This window comes from Podarcis filfolensis (genome assembly GCF_964270895.1).
Source record: "Podarcis filfolensis genome assembly, chromosome: 3".
NCBI classification, from domain to species: domain Eukaryota; kingdom Metazoa; phylum Chordata; class Lepidosauria; order Squamata; family Lacertidae; genus Podarcis; species Podarcis filfolensis.
The window spans coordinates 85676807-85690175 of NC_139606.1; the positions used below are offsets into that span (position 1 = coordinate 85676807).

The 13369-nt window shown below is 38.7% G+C and overlaps 2 protein-coding genes across 9 annotated transcripts in view; one reads left to right on the top strand and one right to left on the bottom strand.

Moving 5' to 3' along the window:
* LOC310758400 (uncharacterized protein) overlaps positions 1-13369 on the top strand; it is a gene marked incomplete at its 5' end in the record, with an annotated part of 84689 nt that overhangs the window by 59568 nt on the left and 11752 nt on the right. For 2 of the 4 annotated variants that reach the window (XR_014545737.1, XM_083604646.1), the window contains 2 exons: positions 3795-3866; positions 8092-8141. Coding sequence is in view for 2 of the 4 variants with exons in the window: in XM_083604646.1 (XP_083460772.1) it covers positions 3795-3866; positions 8092-8141 (122 nt within the window). Of the gene's footprint in view, positions 1-3794; positions 3867-6531; positions 6637-8091; positions 8142-13369 lie in introns of those variants that run through there. The other 2 variants (XR_014545738.1, XM_083604647.1) reach the window with 1 other exon arrangement.
* Positions 3785-13369, bottom strand: part of BTBD9 (BTB domain containing 9) — a 150461-nt gene continuing 140876 nt past the window's right edge. For all 5 annotated transcript variants that reach the window (XM_083604543.1, XM_083604541.1, XM_083604540.1 and 2 more), the window contains one exon: positions 3785-7507. In XM_083604543.1, coding sequence (XP_083460669.1) covers positions 7340-7507 — 168 coding nt within the window. In that variant the 3' untranslated portion in view covers positions 3785-7339. The remainder of the gene's footprint in view (positions 7508-13369) is intronic.

A 13369-nucleotide genomic window follows, 5' to 3' on the forward strand; every position in this document is an offset into this window, starting at 1 on the left:
AAAGCAGCTGCAATCTGCTCCTCAGCAGTCAGCAAGTAGTTATTATTTCATTATTTATTAAATTTATATACTGCCTGCCCTTCATCATAAGATCTCAGGGCGGTTTGGCTTACTGCATCGTGCAATCCTGGTCAGTGTCTGTCTGCATTTTGAACTACTTCACATGCAGCAAATATTCAGAACACTGCAGGCTTCACATCAAACAGAAATAATTGGTGCAAGTCAAACAGTAATGTTCACATGTATAATGTAACTTTTGCTATTGGGTTCCAGTTATTATAGAATTATTTTTGAAGATTCTTCCTAAAAGCTTTGCACCAGGACACACTGGTGAATCAGTTATAGGTACCGATTTTGAAACTATTTTGCTTTAGCATTTATAATCATGTTAATTGCCAATTATAATGGGTGTGAAATTTTGGACCCATCGCAATTAATTGCATGTCGCCCAGTGAAATTAATAAGGTCAAGATTTCCCTCTAGATTAATGAGAGCCTTGAAAAGTCATTAGCATCTGCGTAATGTAAAAGGCCAGTAAGGAATTTCTCACTACCCAAATCCTCTGAAAACTGAAAATTTGCATTTCTAAGAATGTGGCAATGCTGTGGCAATAGGGTTGCCTTACATACATACAAATGCATAAGCACTTTCTGAAATAGCATTTGACTGTCTTAGGAAAATTGCATGGCTGCTAAGTCTCCATGAAATATACTAAACTGTCTTTAAACCAAATACATGGAAATGTTATTTACAATCTGGTTCAGGATGGTTAACATATACTAATTTGGTGATTTTGGGGAGGGACAGGGTTCCATTACTTAAATGTCCTGTTGCTACTGGACATCAATGCACATATCTGTCTTCACAACTGATGTGGTCAGCCTACAGCCTACATAGGGACAGACAGTATTTTGCTGTGCAAACTATGCATCTTAACTCTGTAATATATTCCTTCTTGCATTTCTAGGTTTGTACTAAAGCACTGGGCTGGGAATTCAGGAGATTGCAGAGCAGTCAGCATACCTAATTGCTCTTTAAATTGTACCCTTTATTTTTCTCTTTAAAAGCAACCAAATCTGTATACTACCCCAACAAGTTTAACAGAAAACTAAACAAACCTTTCAGAAGCACCTTGTTGTGATAGTTTGACTATGACTTGACAAAAGAATTGAGTACTCTCTGTTCAGTTTCCTAGCAGTTTTAAGAAAGAAAAGACCGCTTACCGTCATGGCTCGGAAGCAGTGGCTGTGGCCTGGCTGAGCCATCAGAGGTCAGGGGTTGGGTGGTCTCCTGCTTCCAGCACAGCCAACGGATGACGTCGGCTCCTCTGTTGGCCACTAGGGTGGTTGGGATTTACCCAGGAACTTTAAACTAGCCTATCATGGCCAAGCAAGGGGGTGGGGTTACAAGTGCAGATCTGACTGGCCTGTCTTCAGCCAGGTCTGCCACTAGAACACAAATCCCCAAAACAGCTTCCTGGAGGGATGTGTGTCAAGGAGGCTGTCCTTAACCCAAGATGTCATTAAAATGCCTAGGGAAAGAAAACAATGCCCGACCTGAAGAATATGGAGCAAATGATTCAGCAGAGGAAACACAGCCCAGAATAACTAAGGAGATAGTACAAGAATACTTGGCTAGTCTAGATGTATTCAAGTCTCCAGGGCCAGATGAACTGCATCCAAGAGTATTAAAAGAACTGGCAGATGTGATTTCAGAACCACTGGCAGTCATCTTTGAGAATTCCTGGAGAACAGGCGAAGTCCCGGCAGACTGGAGGAGGGCAAATGTTGTCCCTATTTTCAAAAAGGGGAAAAGAGAGGACCCAAATAATTACCGCCCAGTCAGTCTGACATCAATACCAGGGAAGATTCTGGAGCAGATCATTAAGCAAACAGTCTGTGAGCACCTAGAAAGGAATGCTGTGATCACCAATAGTCAGCATGGATTTCTGAAAAATAAGTCATGTCAGACGAACCTGATCTCGTTTTTTGACAGAATTACAAGCCTGGTAGATGAAGGGAACGCAGTGGATGTAGCCTACCTTGATTTCAGCAAGGCATTTGACAAGGTGCCCCATGATATTCTTGTAAAGAAGCTGGTAAAATGCGGTCTTGACTATGCTACCACTCAGTGGATTTGTAACTGGCTGACTGACCGAACCCAAAGGGTGCTCATCAATGGTTCCTCTTCATCCTGGAGAAGAGTGACTAGTGGGGTGCCACAGGGCCCGGTCTTGGGCCCGGTCTTATTCAACATCTTTATCAATGACTTGGATGATGGACTCAAGGGCATCCTGATCAAATTTGCAGATGACACCAAACTGGGAGGGGTGGCTAACACCCCAGAGGACAGGATCACACTTCAAAACGACCTTGACAGATTAGAGAACTGGGCCAAAACAAACAAGATGAATTTTAACAGGGAGAAATGTAAAGTATTGCACTTGGGCAAAAAAAATGAGAGGCACAAATACAAGATGGGTGACACCTGGCTTGAGAGCAGTACATGTGAAAAGGATCTAGGAGTCTTGGTTGACCACAAACTTGACATGAGCCAACAGTGTGACGCGGCAGCTAAAAAAGCCAATGCAATTCTGGGCTGCATCAATAGGAGTATAGCATCTAGATCAAGGGAAGTAATAGTGCCACTGTATTCTGCTCTGGTCAGACCTCACCTGGAGTACTGTGTCCAGTTCTGGGCACCACAGTTCAAGAAGGACACTGACAATCTGGAACGTGTCCAGAGGAGGGCAACCAAAATGGTCAAAGGCCTGGAAACGATGCCTTATGAGGAACGGCTAAGGGAGCTGGGCATGTTTAGCCTGGAGAAGAGGAGGTTAAGGGGTGATATGATAGCCATGTTCAAATATATAAAAGGATGTCACATAGAGGAGGGAGAAAGGTTGTTTTCTGCTGCTCCAGAGAAGCGGACACGGAGCAATGGATCCAAACTACAAGAAAGAAGATTCCACCTAAACATTAGGAAGAACTTCCTGACAGTAAGAGCTGTTCGACAGTGGAATTTGCTGCCAAGGAGTGTGGTGGAGTCTCCTTCTTTGGAGGTCTTTAAGCAGAGGCTTGACAACCATATGTCAGGAGTGCTCTGATGGTGTTTCCTGCTTGGCAGGGGGTTGGACTCGATGGCCCTTGTGGTCTCTTCCAACTTTATGATTCTATGATTCTATGATTTTTGTCAGGTATTTCTAGGGGATACTGCAAGCAACACTGCTGAATACTCCACACAAAGAGAGATAAAATAGGAAAGCAACTTAAGTCACAGCAGTGTGTATGTGTTTCTTCTGTGAAAAACTCATACCTAATTACTACACCGTTTTAAAGTGTGGGTGGAGTCTGTGCAGCTTAAGGAGTCTGTGTTAAGATGCACATGCTACTTTGGGGATGGAGGCTACAAAAAGCTTTATAGCTACAAATGCAGTATAGTTGCATTGTTTCCATGTCCTGATGAGGAATACCTTCAAATTTCTAACTGAAGAAAAAAATATTAAAAATTAAAACATAAAATACACACCAGTGACACTCAAAATTGAAAACTAACCATCGAAAGCTTCTTTCTGAATCCCGGACCCCTCCAAATTTATTCATTTTTGTAATCTCTGCTCTAATAGGTTTCCATTGTAATGCCCAAAAGATTTTTTGTGCCTCTCCAAAATATCCTTAAATAATATTAATATTAATATTAATAACAATATTATTATTAATAATAATTTAACTGATTGCTCCCACAGACCCCTGGCTGTGATTGAACAATGTGCTTTTTTTAAAAAAACTTTTCAGCTGCCAACACTTGACATGGAATCCTGGAGGGTCAGGGTTCAGCCCCAAATTGTCGAGCCACGCCGGGTTATGGTATGGAATTACAGATGACAATTTATATATAGATTTTGTTGGTCCTTAGAAAAATGAGCTAACAGTGTGAGTCACTATAAGTGTGTAACTTCTATATCAGATATATCAGTGGGGGAAACATTGGAATTTTTCTTACCATGAATTTCTGTTTTAAGATGCCTTCTGGAGGCCATTCCCGAGGTTAAGGAATGCTCTGTGGAAGACTCTTAAAAAGAGGTTTGTCTCAAACACTTGGAAATATGGTATCAACATCCTTCATAGGGAGCTTGACGAAGTATATCATTATCAAAGAGGGGGCTAAAAGGCAGGAGAAACAGTATGCAGAATTGTATTTACTGCCTAGAAGATTAGGCTGTTATCAGTTATGATTTATTTGAATTCTTGCATTGTCTTTAAAAAGTTATTAATGGCCTTACAATCAAGCTCTTGATTTATTTAGAACTTTAATAACAACAACACAACTGAGTGAGGCAAAGGGCAAAGTCAAAAGCTAAAATATTATAAGGTTGATATAATAGATGGTAAGGTTGATCTTATTGCTTACTGTTCACAACAGTGATCCAAACATTTCACCACCCCCATTCCAAAGTGGGGAACTCTGGCACTCTCCTCAGTTTACGCGCATGTGCTATATACTGACTGACTGTTTGGAAAGAGAAATCAAAAACAACTTATGGGGAATCTAGATTATCCCCATTCAAAATAAGAAAAGACAGACACAAGGCTATTTAAAAGTGAGTCTGCACTTCTTCACTGCTCAACACCTATTATCAACAATAATAATTTATTTGGGCAGGAAGAGACCATTCACATTCTCTCCCAGATCTTTGTCTTATTTTTCTGTTCTCCAACTACAGTTCATCTACAAGCTATGTTAGCTGATGCCTTCTAGCCAATATATCTAGAGCTCCCTACATATCCAACAATCAGAGCAGCACTAGAGTAAGAGTTGGAAATCCTGTGGAACAAGAGTGAAATGAATGAAGGTTGTCACAATAGCTACAGAGTACCTCCAGGCCCTTTGCCCTGGCAGAAGAATCTGATGCTTTCTTCACTTGATAGGATAGCCATCTTCAAATATCTCAAGGGTTGATACATGGAAGATGCAGCAAGCTTGTTTTCTCCTGCTCCAAGAGGGTGGACTCGAACCAATGGATTCAAATTACAAGAAAGGAGATTCTGACTAAACATCAGGAAGAACTTTCTGACACTAAGAGCTGTTCAACAGTCAAATGTAGGTTTTTAAGCAGAGGTTGGATGGTCACCCATCATGGATGCTGTAGTTGAGATTGCTTTAGTTGGACTTAATGACCTTTGGAGTCCCTTCCAACTCTACATTTCTATGATTCATTTGCCAATCTCCTGATTTCCTCCAAAGGTTGGTCACTGTGTACCTGCACTGCACTTCACACTGCAGTACTCTTGCAAGCTTGGTTTAGATAATGGCAGATGAAATACCAAAAGCAAGAAAAACTGAAGATGAGTCATGGCCAACCTAGAAGTCATTTTCTTTTACTGCTTTGCAGCCACAATGCTGTCTATTCCTTCCCACATTTATTACAAACAGCATTCAGTAGAATGCAAGCACTTAAGCTTAAGCACTGTGACAACAATGTTATTTATAGGACACCATGGTCAAAGCAAACAATTTGCATCAAACTATATTACACCACTTAAAAAAACAACAACCACAAGCTGACAATAATAATATTCTCCAAAGTCACATACTTCATGACAAATGCATCTTTCCCCCCCTACTTAGATGGGTCGATGGCATTGACATGTGTGCGTAAATGCATAGCCACTTTCACTCCAGGAAATGCAGCAGGATGTAAAACAATTGAATGTGAGGAATGCTGCATGTGAACACATTCCGAATAATCAAACAAATAATCTGATTAAGTTACAAAGGATAGCTACTACTGAGTTGTAAATTACTTAACACACATACCAAATCCAACTATAAAAGTCAAATCTGTATTTATGGAGATTATGTGAAAAGCTTCTTAGAAGTGGGTTTTTTTAAAATCCCTAATGGAATAGTATAATCTTTTTTAAACAAAACAAAACAAAAAAACCCTTTACTATAAATTGCCAGGATTGTACCACCGGCTCTGATTAATACCAAATCCAGCTGAAATGTTGGTCAGATAGATTTCTGTTTTCCAAAGCACAAAAAAAGATGTTGGAAATCAGTTGATGTAGAAATTAAAGAATGATTTAGTAATTTCTAAAGTAGCCAATAATTCTTCCTGCACCTGAGAACCTGATGGACAGTTTTATATGGGAGTAAAAAGTGACAATTTTGTTATTCGTATCAAATAGTCAGAATTCCAATACAGCATCCTTGGACTGAATTGTTTTATGCACAACCTCAAGGGTTTTTCCTTGTCAAATGGAGTAATTATCACATTGCCTACCACTATTAGGTATATTTATATGATACAGAATGATAAAGAAAGCATGTCAAGAAAAAAGGAAAAGGATAAACAAATAATATAGGTATATCAATACATACACCCACAGACTTCCCTATGAGGAAAGTTTGGAGCATTTGGGACTTTCTAGTTTAGAGGAAAGGTGAGTAAGGTGTGACTTGATAGAAATTTATAAAATTATGCATGACATGGAGAAAGTAGATAATAGTTTTTTTTCTCCCTTGTAGCACTACAACTTGTGGACATCCAGTGAAGCTCAATGTCGGAAAATTCAGGGCAGAGTATTTTTTCACACAGCACAAAGTTGAAGTATGGAACTTGCTCCCACAGGAGGCAGTGGTGACCACCAGCTTGGATGGCGTTAAAAGAGGGTTGGACAACTTCATGGAGGGTAAGGCTATCAACTTGCTACAATGGCTATTCTTCTACTTCCGCTGTCAGAGGCAGCATGTCTCTGAATACCAGTTGCTGAGAATCATGGGTGGGCAGAGTGCTGGACTAGAGGGGCCACTGGCCTGATCCAGCAGGCTTGCAATTTACAAAGAAATGTGGATCAAGAATAAATTAAATAAAAATATGGTTTCTGTACACATTATCTTCCATAAACATTCTAAGGAAAGACCCATTTCCTAGGAAGTACCTTCTGCAGGCACATGTAATTATCTCTTTTACATACTGCTCACATGGTATGTTTATGTTACAATTGGGCTCGGCTTTTTGTTGGTTTGTTTCCTTCGATTCAACCTGATTTGGTTCAGTTAAAGAGGTAGGGTGTAAATAGGAGAGTTGGTGAAAACTGAAAGCCTGTTTCTTTCCCCTGGAGAACATCCTGATTTGAACAAAATGGAAAGTGTGAGGCCACCCCTCAAGTCTTTGGGCGGCCTTTTCCACTTGAACATCTCCAGCCGCCAAGTACGGTCCCCTCTGTCCGTTCAGAGAACAAGAGGTGCCTACAACAAGAAGATGGTGAACAATTTTATCATGGCACTGGGGTCGTAAATACTTTTATTCACGCTCTTTATAGGCTTGGTGAGCTCATGGGTGTGAAGTGGATCCTGGGAGAGAGTGCACAGAGCTGGCACTTGAAGCTCGAGGTGGACGGGATGCCAGCTGCTGCCCACTTGTGCACATGTCTTCCTCGCAGCCTTCCTCCTTGTGAGCAGCAGTTTGAGCTGGGCACTCAAAATGTACACAATGAAACACCTGAAAAACAGAACAAAACAAGAGAATGTCAACCAATAAAATGGGAACACAGGGTAGTATAGTTAGAACTAAACGACCTTCTAAATGGAGCGTAGAGAAGCTGCTCATGGTAAAGGACCACAAATTTATGCATGCCTTCATGTAAGCACCAATGAATATCGAACATGGCACTCCAATTTCATGTCATCTATGCTGAATACTACTTTGTTTCCAGGCTAAATTTAAAGCCCTAAATGACCAGGAACTATAGAAGAATGGTCTTTGCCCATCAAATTCAGCTTGATCCTTATCAGCATCAAAAGGGTGGGCAGAAGGGATGGGGCCTTTTCTGTGGTGACATATAGACAATGCAACACCCTGCCAGGCGCCATGACTGATTGCCTTTTGATGAGCAGCTATGACATCTTCTGGCAAGCTTTCACAACTATTCCTTGCTAAAATTATTTTGTGACTGCTGCTGTTTTTGTATTCTCTCTAAAAAAATTTTTTTCTTGTCTTAGTCCATTTATGGATTTTTTTATAACGTTTCACACATTGCTTTAACTTGCTTGTTATGCTTGCAGACTTTATTTATTTATTAACAGCATGGTTCAGCCAGCAGTGCTGAAAATAGAACAAATCACCACTCTAGCAGGTAAATCCCGTAGACAGGCTTATTCTTATGAATAGCACTAGGCTGCAAAAGGTATAGTTCTGCATTTCACAGCTTTGTGTTTATAGCCTGTTAAGAAACAAACGAACACCATAGATGAAACACTGAGAAAGATAAATATTGTGAGATGGCTTTCGCTTATAAGCATTTATATTTGATAACTTTAAATATGAGGTACGCTGCTTAGAATCAGAGACTCCAAAAACTCTGTTTCTCAGATGAAGGTACCAACTACATTCAAAGAAACACTCCTGAACTTTAAAAATCAAGCTGATTTATAAAGCAGAAAACAGTTTAGTGATTTCAAATGTATAATAAGAGTCCATCTAATTCTTATTTTTAAAAGTTATGAGGAATGCTCTCTTGTGCATAAATTGTGGAACAAGCCAGAGGATATAACGATCTGGCCCACAAGGCCAAAAGGGTTCCCACCCCTGATCTAAAGAAAGCCCTACTTTCTACATATGGTGTGTGGGGCCTGAGAGGAGGCACACATTTCTGAACTCAGATCACATACAGGTGAAGGGGCAGAAATACTGTCCGAACTGGCCCACATGCTTGTAGCTCAACTTTACAAAAGAAAAAGAAAGATACTGCTTTAAATTATTGTTCAAAGGGTTTTAATGTTATAGTATGCAAAACCAAAGCAAATATACAATACTAATATGAATAATTCAGATGATAACTGCTCTGTAACATTCTTCTGTAAAAATTATAATATAAAAAAATGCTCCTCAGTGTTGATTTGATAGCTATTGTCAATTAACTATGCTCTGTGACACTAGCAATGAATAAATAACGGTGAAGTTTTTTAAGATAAAGCTTTTGCCATGACCACTATTTTTTACTTTATTTCTTCAGATTTTTAAAAATCTTTTTCCAAACCTTCTTTTACATTGACTGGAAACTCTTATGATTTCACTTAGCTTTATCCAGGCCGTTATCTCTCTGGGAGTGAAAAGGCTAAAAACAAGTTACTGACATGCCATTGATTTATACAAGACTATTAGAATATTCTTCCTCCTCCACCACAGCCTAGAATTCGATTAGCCTTTTAGAGAGTCACAGTGCACTGAGCAGACATCTTCAGTGAATTGTCTACCTCAGCCCCTGGATTTTCTCTGGATAATTCTTTCCCCTCAATATGTGTGAAACCAATGCAACTTCAGTCACTATGTTCTTTGAATTTTTAAAAATATTTTGTGGCAAGCATGGTCTCTGGATATGCAAAACGACCTGAAGGCTGGAAAGCTTATTTAAGTGACATTTGATGGCCAGCGGATTCACAGAAATGTTTATTATGGCATACTTCTCTGACTTGGGGATGAAGGAAACAGTTTCGTAGTTTGAATTTAGGAAGAAAGAGGCTGATGGGAATGTGTAGCTGCTAGGTTTTCTAAAATAAAAACTAAATAACTGGCATGGGAGGGGGGGAGATCCTTTCACTGTAAACAGTGTGATGGTGTAAGTTCACCAAAGTTTTTATCTGGACCAGTCTAAAACTTGGGTAAAAAAGTCGAAGTAAAAATTTGATAGAAGATGTGAAGAACAATTACAAATTTAATTGGTTGTTATATAAATGGGAAGAAAGAGGTAGGGGATGGGATGTAGGGGATGGGGTGAGGAAAGGCAGAAAACAAACTAGCTAACTAGGCAACAAAAGACAAACAATCAAAGGGGGAGGAAGAGGGTTAGATACACCCCCCACACCCCTACAGAGAGAGAGAGACTGGAGGTTAAAATCAGGAAACCAAAATCCCAAGAGATTCTGAGAGAAATTAAGTTATATCAAGTACAATATATGAAAATGATAAACCAGGAAGTGGAATGGAAAATTAAGCAGATGAGACAAAAGTCTTTTGAATCGGCTAACAAATGTGGGAAACTGCTAGCATGGCAGATGAAGAAAAGACAGAAATTAAATACTATTACAAATTTGGAGGTAAATGGAAAGATCATACAGAATCCATTGGAAATTAGAAACTGCTTCCAGAAATATTTTAAACAACTCTACACACAAGGGCCACAGAAAGAGGCCGAGTTAGACCAATTCCTGAGGAAAAATGGATTACAAAAAATTTCTCAAGAAAAAAAGACAATGTTGAGTGACAAAATTACAGAACAGGAAGTGGAGGGTGCCATTCAGAATATGCAGTTGGGTAAATCTCCAGGACCAGATGGCTTAACCTCCAAATATTATAGAGTTTTTAAAGATTGGTTAATTTGGCCACTAATGGAGGTGTGCAATGAGATATTAGAGGGGAAAAAGGCGCCGGAGTCGTGGCAGGAAGCCTATATTACACTTATACCGAAAACTGAGTCTGAAAAGACGCAACTTAAGAACTACCGCCCCATATCCCTACTTAATGTGGATTACAAAATATTTGCTGACATTTTGGCTAATAGGTTAAAAAAAGTACTATTGGAAGAGATCCATAAGGACCAAGCTGGCTTTCTCCCGGGTAGACACTTGTCGGACAATACGAGGAACATAATTAACATTTTGGAGAAGTTGCAAGTGAATATAAATACTAAAGCAGTTTTAATTTTTATAGATGCGGAGAAAGCCTTTGACAACATTTCTTGGAGTTTTATGATGAAAAATCTTCAGGGGATGGGGGTGGGCCAAGGGTTTGAAAATGGTATAAGTGCAATTTATTCAGAACAAAAGGCTAAATTAATTGTTAATAATGTGGTGACAGAGGGATTTAAGATAGAGAAAGGTACACGACAAGGCTGCCCAATTTCCCCACTGTTGTTTATTTCAGTCCTGGAGGTACTATTGAACATGATTAGAAGGGACCGTCTGATTAAAGGCATTCAGGTCGGAGCTAAGCAATATAAATTGAAAGCATTTGCAGATGACTTAGTTTTAACATTACAGGAGCCAGAATCTAGTTCGAAAAGAGTTTTGGAAGTGATTCAAGAATTTGGGCAGATGGCTGGTTTTAAGTTGAACAAGTCAAAAACTAAAGTTCTTGAGAAAAATTTAACACCGATTGAGAAAGAAAGGTTTCAGAAGGAGACAGGCCTAACAATAGTAAAGAAAGTTAAATATTTGGGGGTTAACATGACTGCTAAGAACCTAAACTTATTTAAAGATAACTACGAGAAATGTTGGTTAGAAGTGAAGAAAGATTTAGAGATATGGTCAAACCTGAAGCTTTCCTTGTTGGGCAGAATTGCGGCTATAAAGATGAATGTATTGCCAAAGATGTTATTTTTGTTTCAATCCTTGCAAATTTTGGACAAAATGGACTGTTTCAAGAAGTGGCAGAGAGATATTTCTAGATTTGTCTGGCAGGGCAAGAAGCCCAGAATAAAATTTAAAATACTAACTGATGCTAAAGAAAGAGGTGGATTTGCCCTGCCAGACCTGAAACTTTATTATGAATCGGCCGCATTTTGTTGGCTGAAAGAATGGCTGCTTCTTGAAAACACAGACATTTTGGATTTAGAAGGTTTTAATAATGTTTTTGGGTGGCATGCATATTTGTGGTACGACAAGGTTAAAGCTCATAAAGCATTTAAAAACCATATTGTCAGGAAAGCATTGTTTAATGTCTGGCTAAGATATAAAGACTTACTGGAGAATAAAACCCCAAGGTGGTTGTCACCAATGGAAGCAAAGGCACTGAAAAAGTCCAATATGGAGGCCAAATGGCCGAAATATTGGGAAATATTGGAACAAGAAGGAGATAAATTGAAATTGCAGAGTTTTGAGAAATTAAAAGACAAGGTGCGAGATTGGTTGCACTATTTTCAAATAAGAGAGGCCTATAATTTGGATAAAAAAATAGGTTTCCAGGTGGAAAAATCAAAATTGGAAACTGAATTGTTAGAACCCAAAACAAAAACACTTTCAAGAATGTATAACTTGCTGCTAAAATGGAACACGCAGGATGAAACAGTTAAATCTGCTATGATTAAATGGGCACAAGATGTTGGTCATAACATCATGTTTGCTGACTGGGAACAGTTGTGGACCACAGGTATGAAATTTACGGCATGTAATGCCCTAAGAGAGAATATTATGAAAATGATATACAGGTGGTACATGACACCAGTCAAGCTTGCAAAAATCTATCATTTGCCCGACAATAAATGTTGGAAGTGTAAAGAAAATGAAGGAACATTCTTTCACCTTTGGTGGACATGCCCAAAGATTAAGGCTTTCTGGGAGATGATTTATAACGAAATGAAAAAAATATTTAAATATACATTCCTTAAGAAGCCAGAGGCCTTTCTCTTGGGCATGGTCGGCCAATTGGTGCCAAAGAAGGACAGAACTTTCTTTATGTATGCAACAACAGCAGCAAGAATTCTCATCGCAAAGTATTGGAAGACACAAGAGCTACCCACCCTGGAAGAGTGGCAGATGAAGCTGATGGATTATATGGAATTGGCGGAAATGACTGGCAGAATCCGAGACCTGGGAGAAGAGTTGGTGGAAGAAGACTGGAAGAAATTTAAAGACTATCTTCAGAAATACTATAAAATTAATGAATGTTAAAATTATGCTTGGATTGGTAATAGGTGGTAATTAGTGACAAAAGTTAATAAGATTATGTAAAAAATGTATTGATAAATGGTTGAAAATATCGATGTATAATATGTTATGGTATAAAGTTAAAATATTTGAAAAAGGGTAAGAATTTGCTGAATTAAGTATGTAAACGGGAACACAAAAAGGGGGAGGTGTGAGGAGGTCAAGAACATAAGCACATGAATTTGAGGATACTGGGAAAAATGGATTTGTTTTATTTCTTTTTCCAAACTTCGTTTTCCTTAATTAGCTGTTGTTTTTCTTTGTGTATTTTTTGTGTTTTCTTTTTTGTAATGCTTATTTTTATCTATGGCTTTCTATTCTGTGAATTTTTATTTTTCTCTTTTGTAAAACTCTAATAAAAATTTATTTAAAAAAAATAAAATAAAATCAGGAACCGAAGTAAGGAGTCCAATTGAGATTTAAAAATAAATAAATTTATATTATGGTATATTTATAATCTAAAAAGGATCAAAGGTCAAACTCTGGGGTCAATTCAATCTTTAACGAAGAAGAGAAATAAAAATTGAAAAAATACAACAGTGTAGACCTGAGGGTGCTTCAAAACACGGCAGCAACAGAGACAGGCTCATGTGTCTCTGTTATTTGAGGGAGATGGCAGCAATCTCAGGGAGAGAAGTTTGTGTAGCCTACTCTCCCTAAC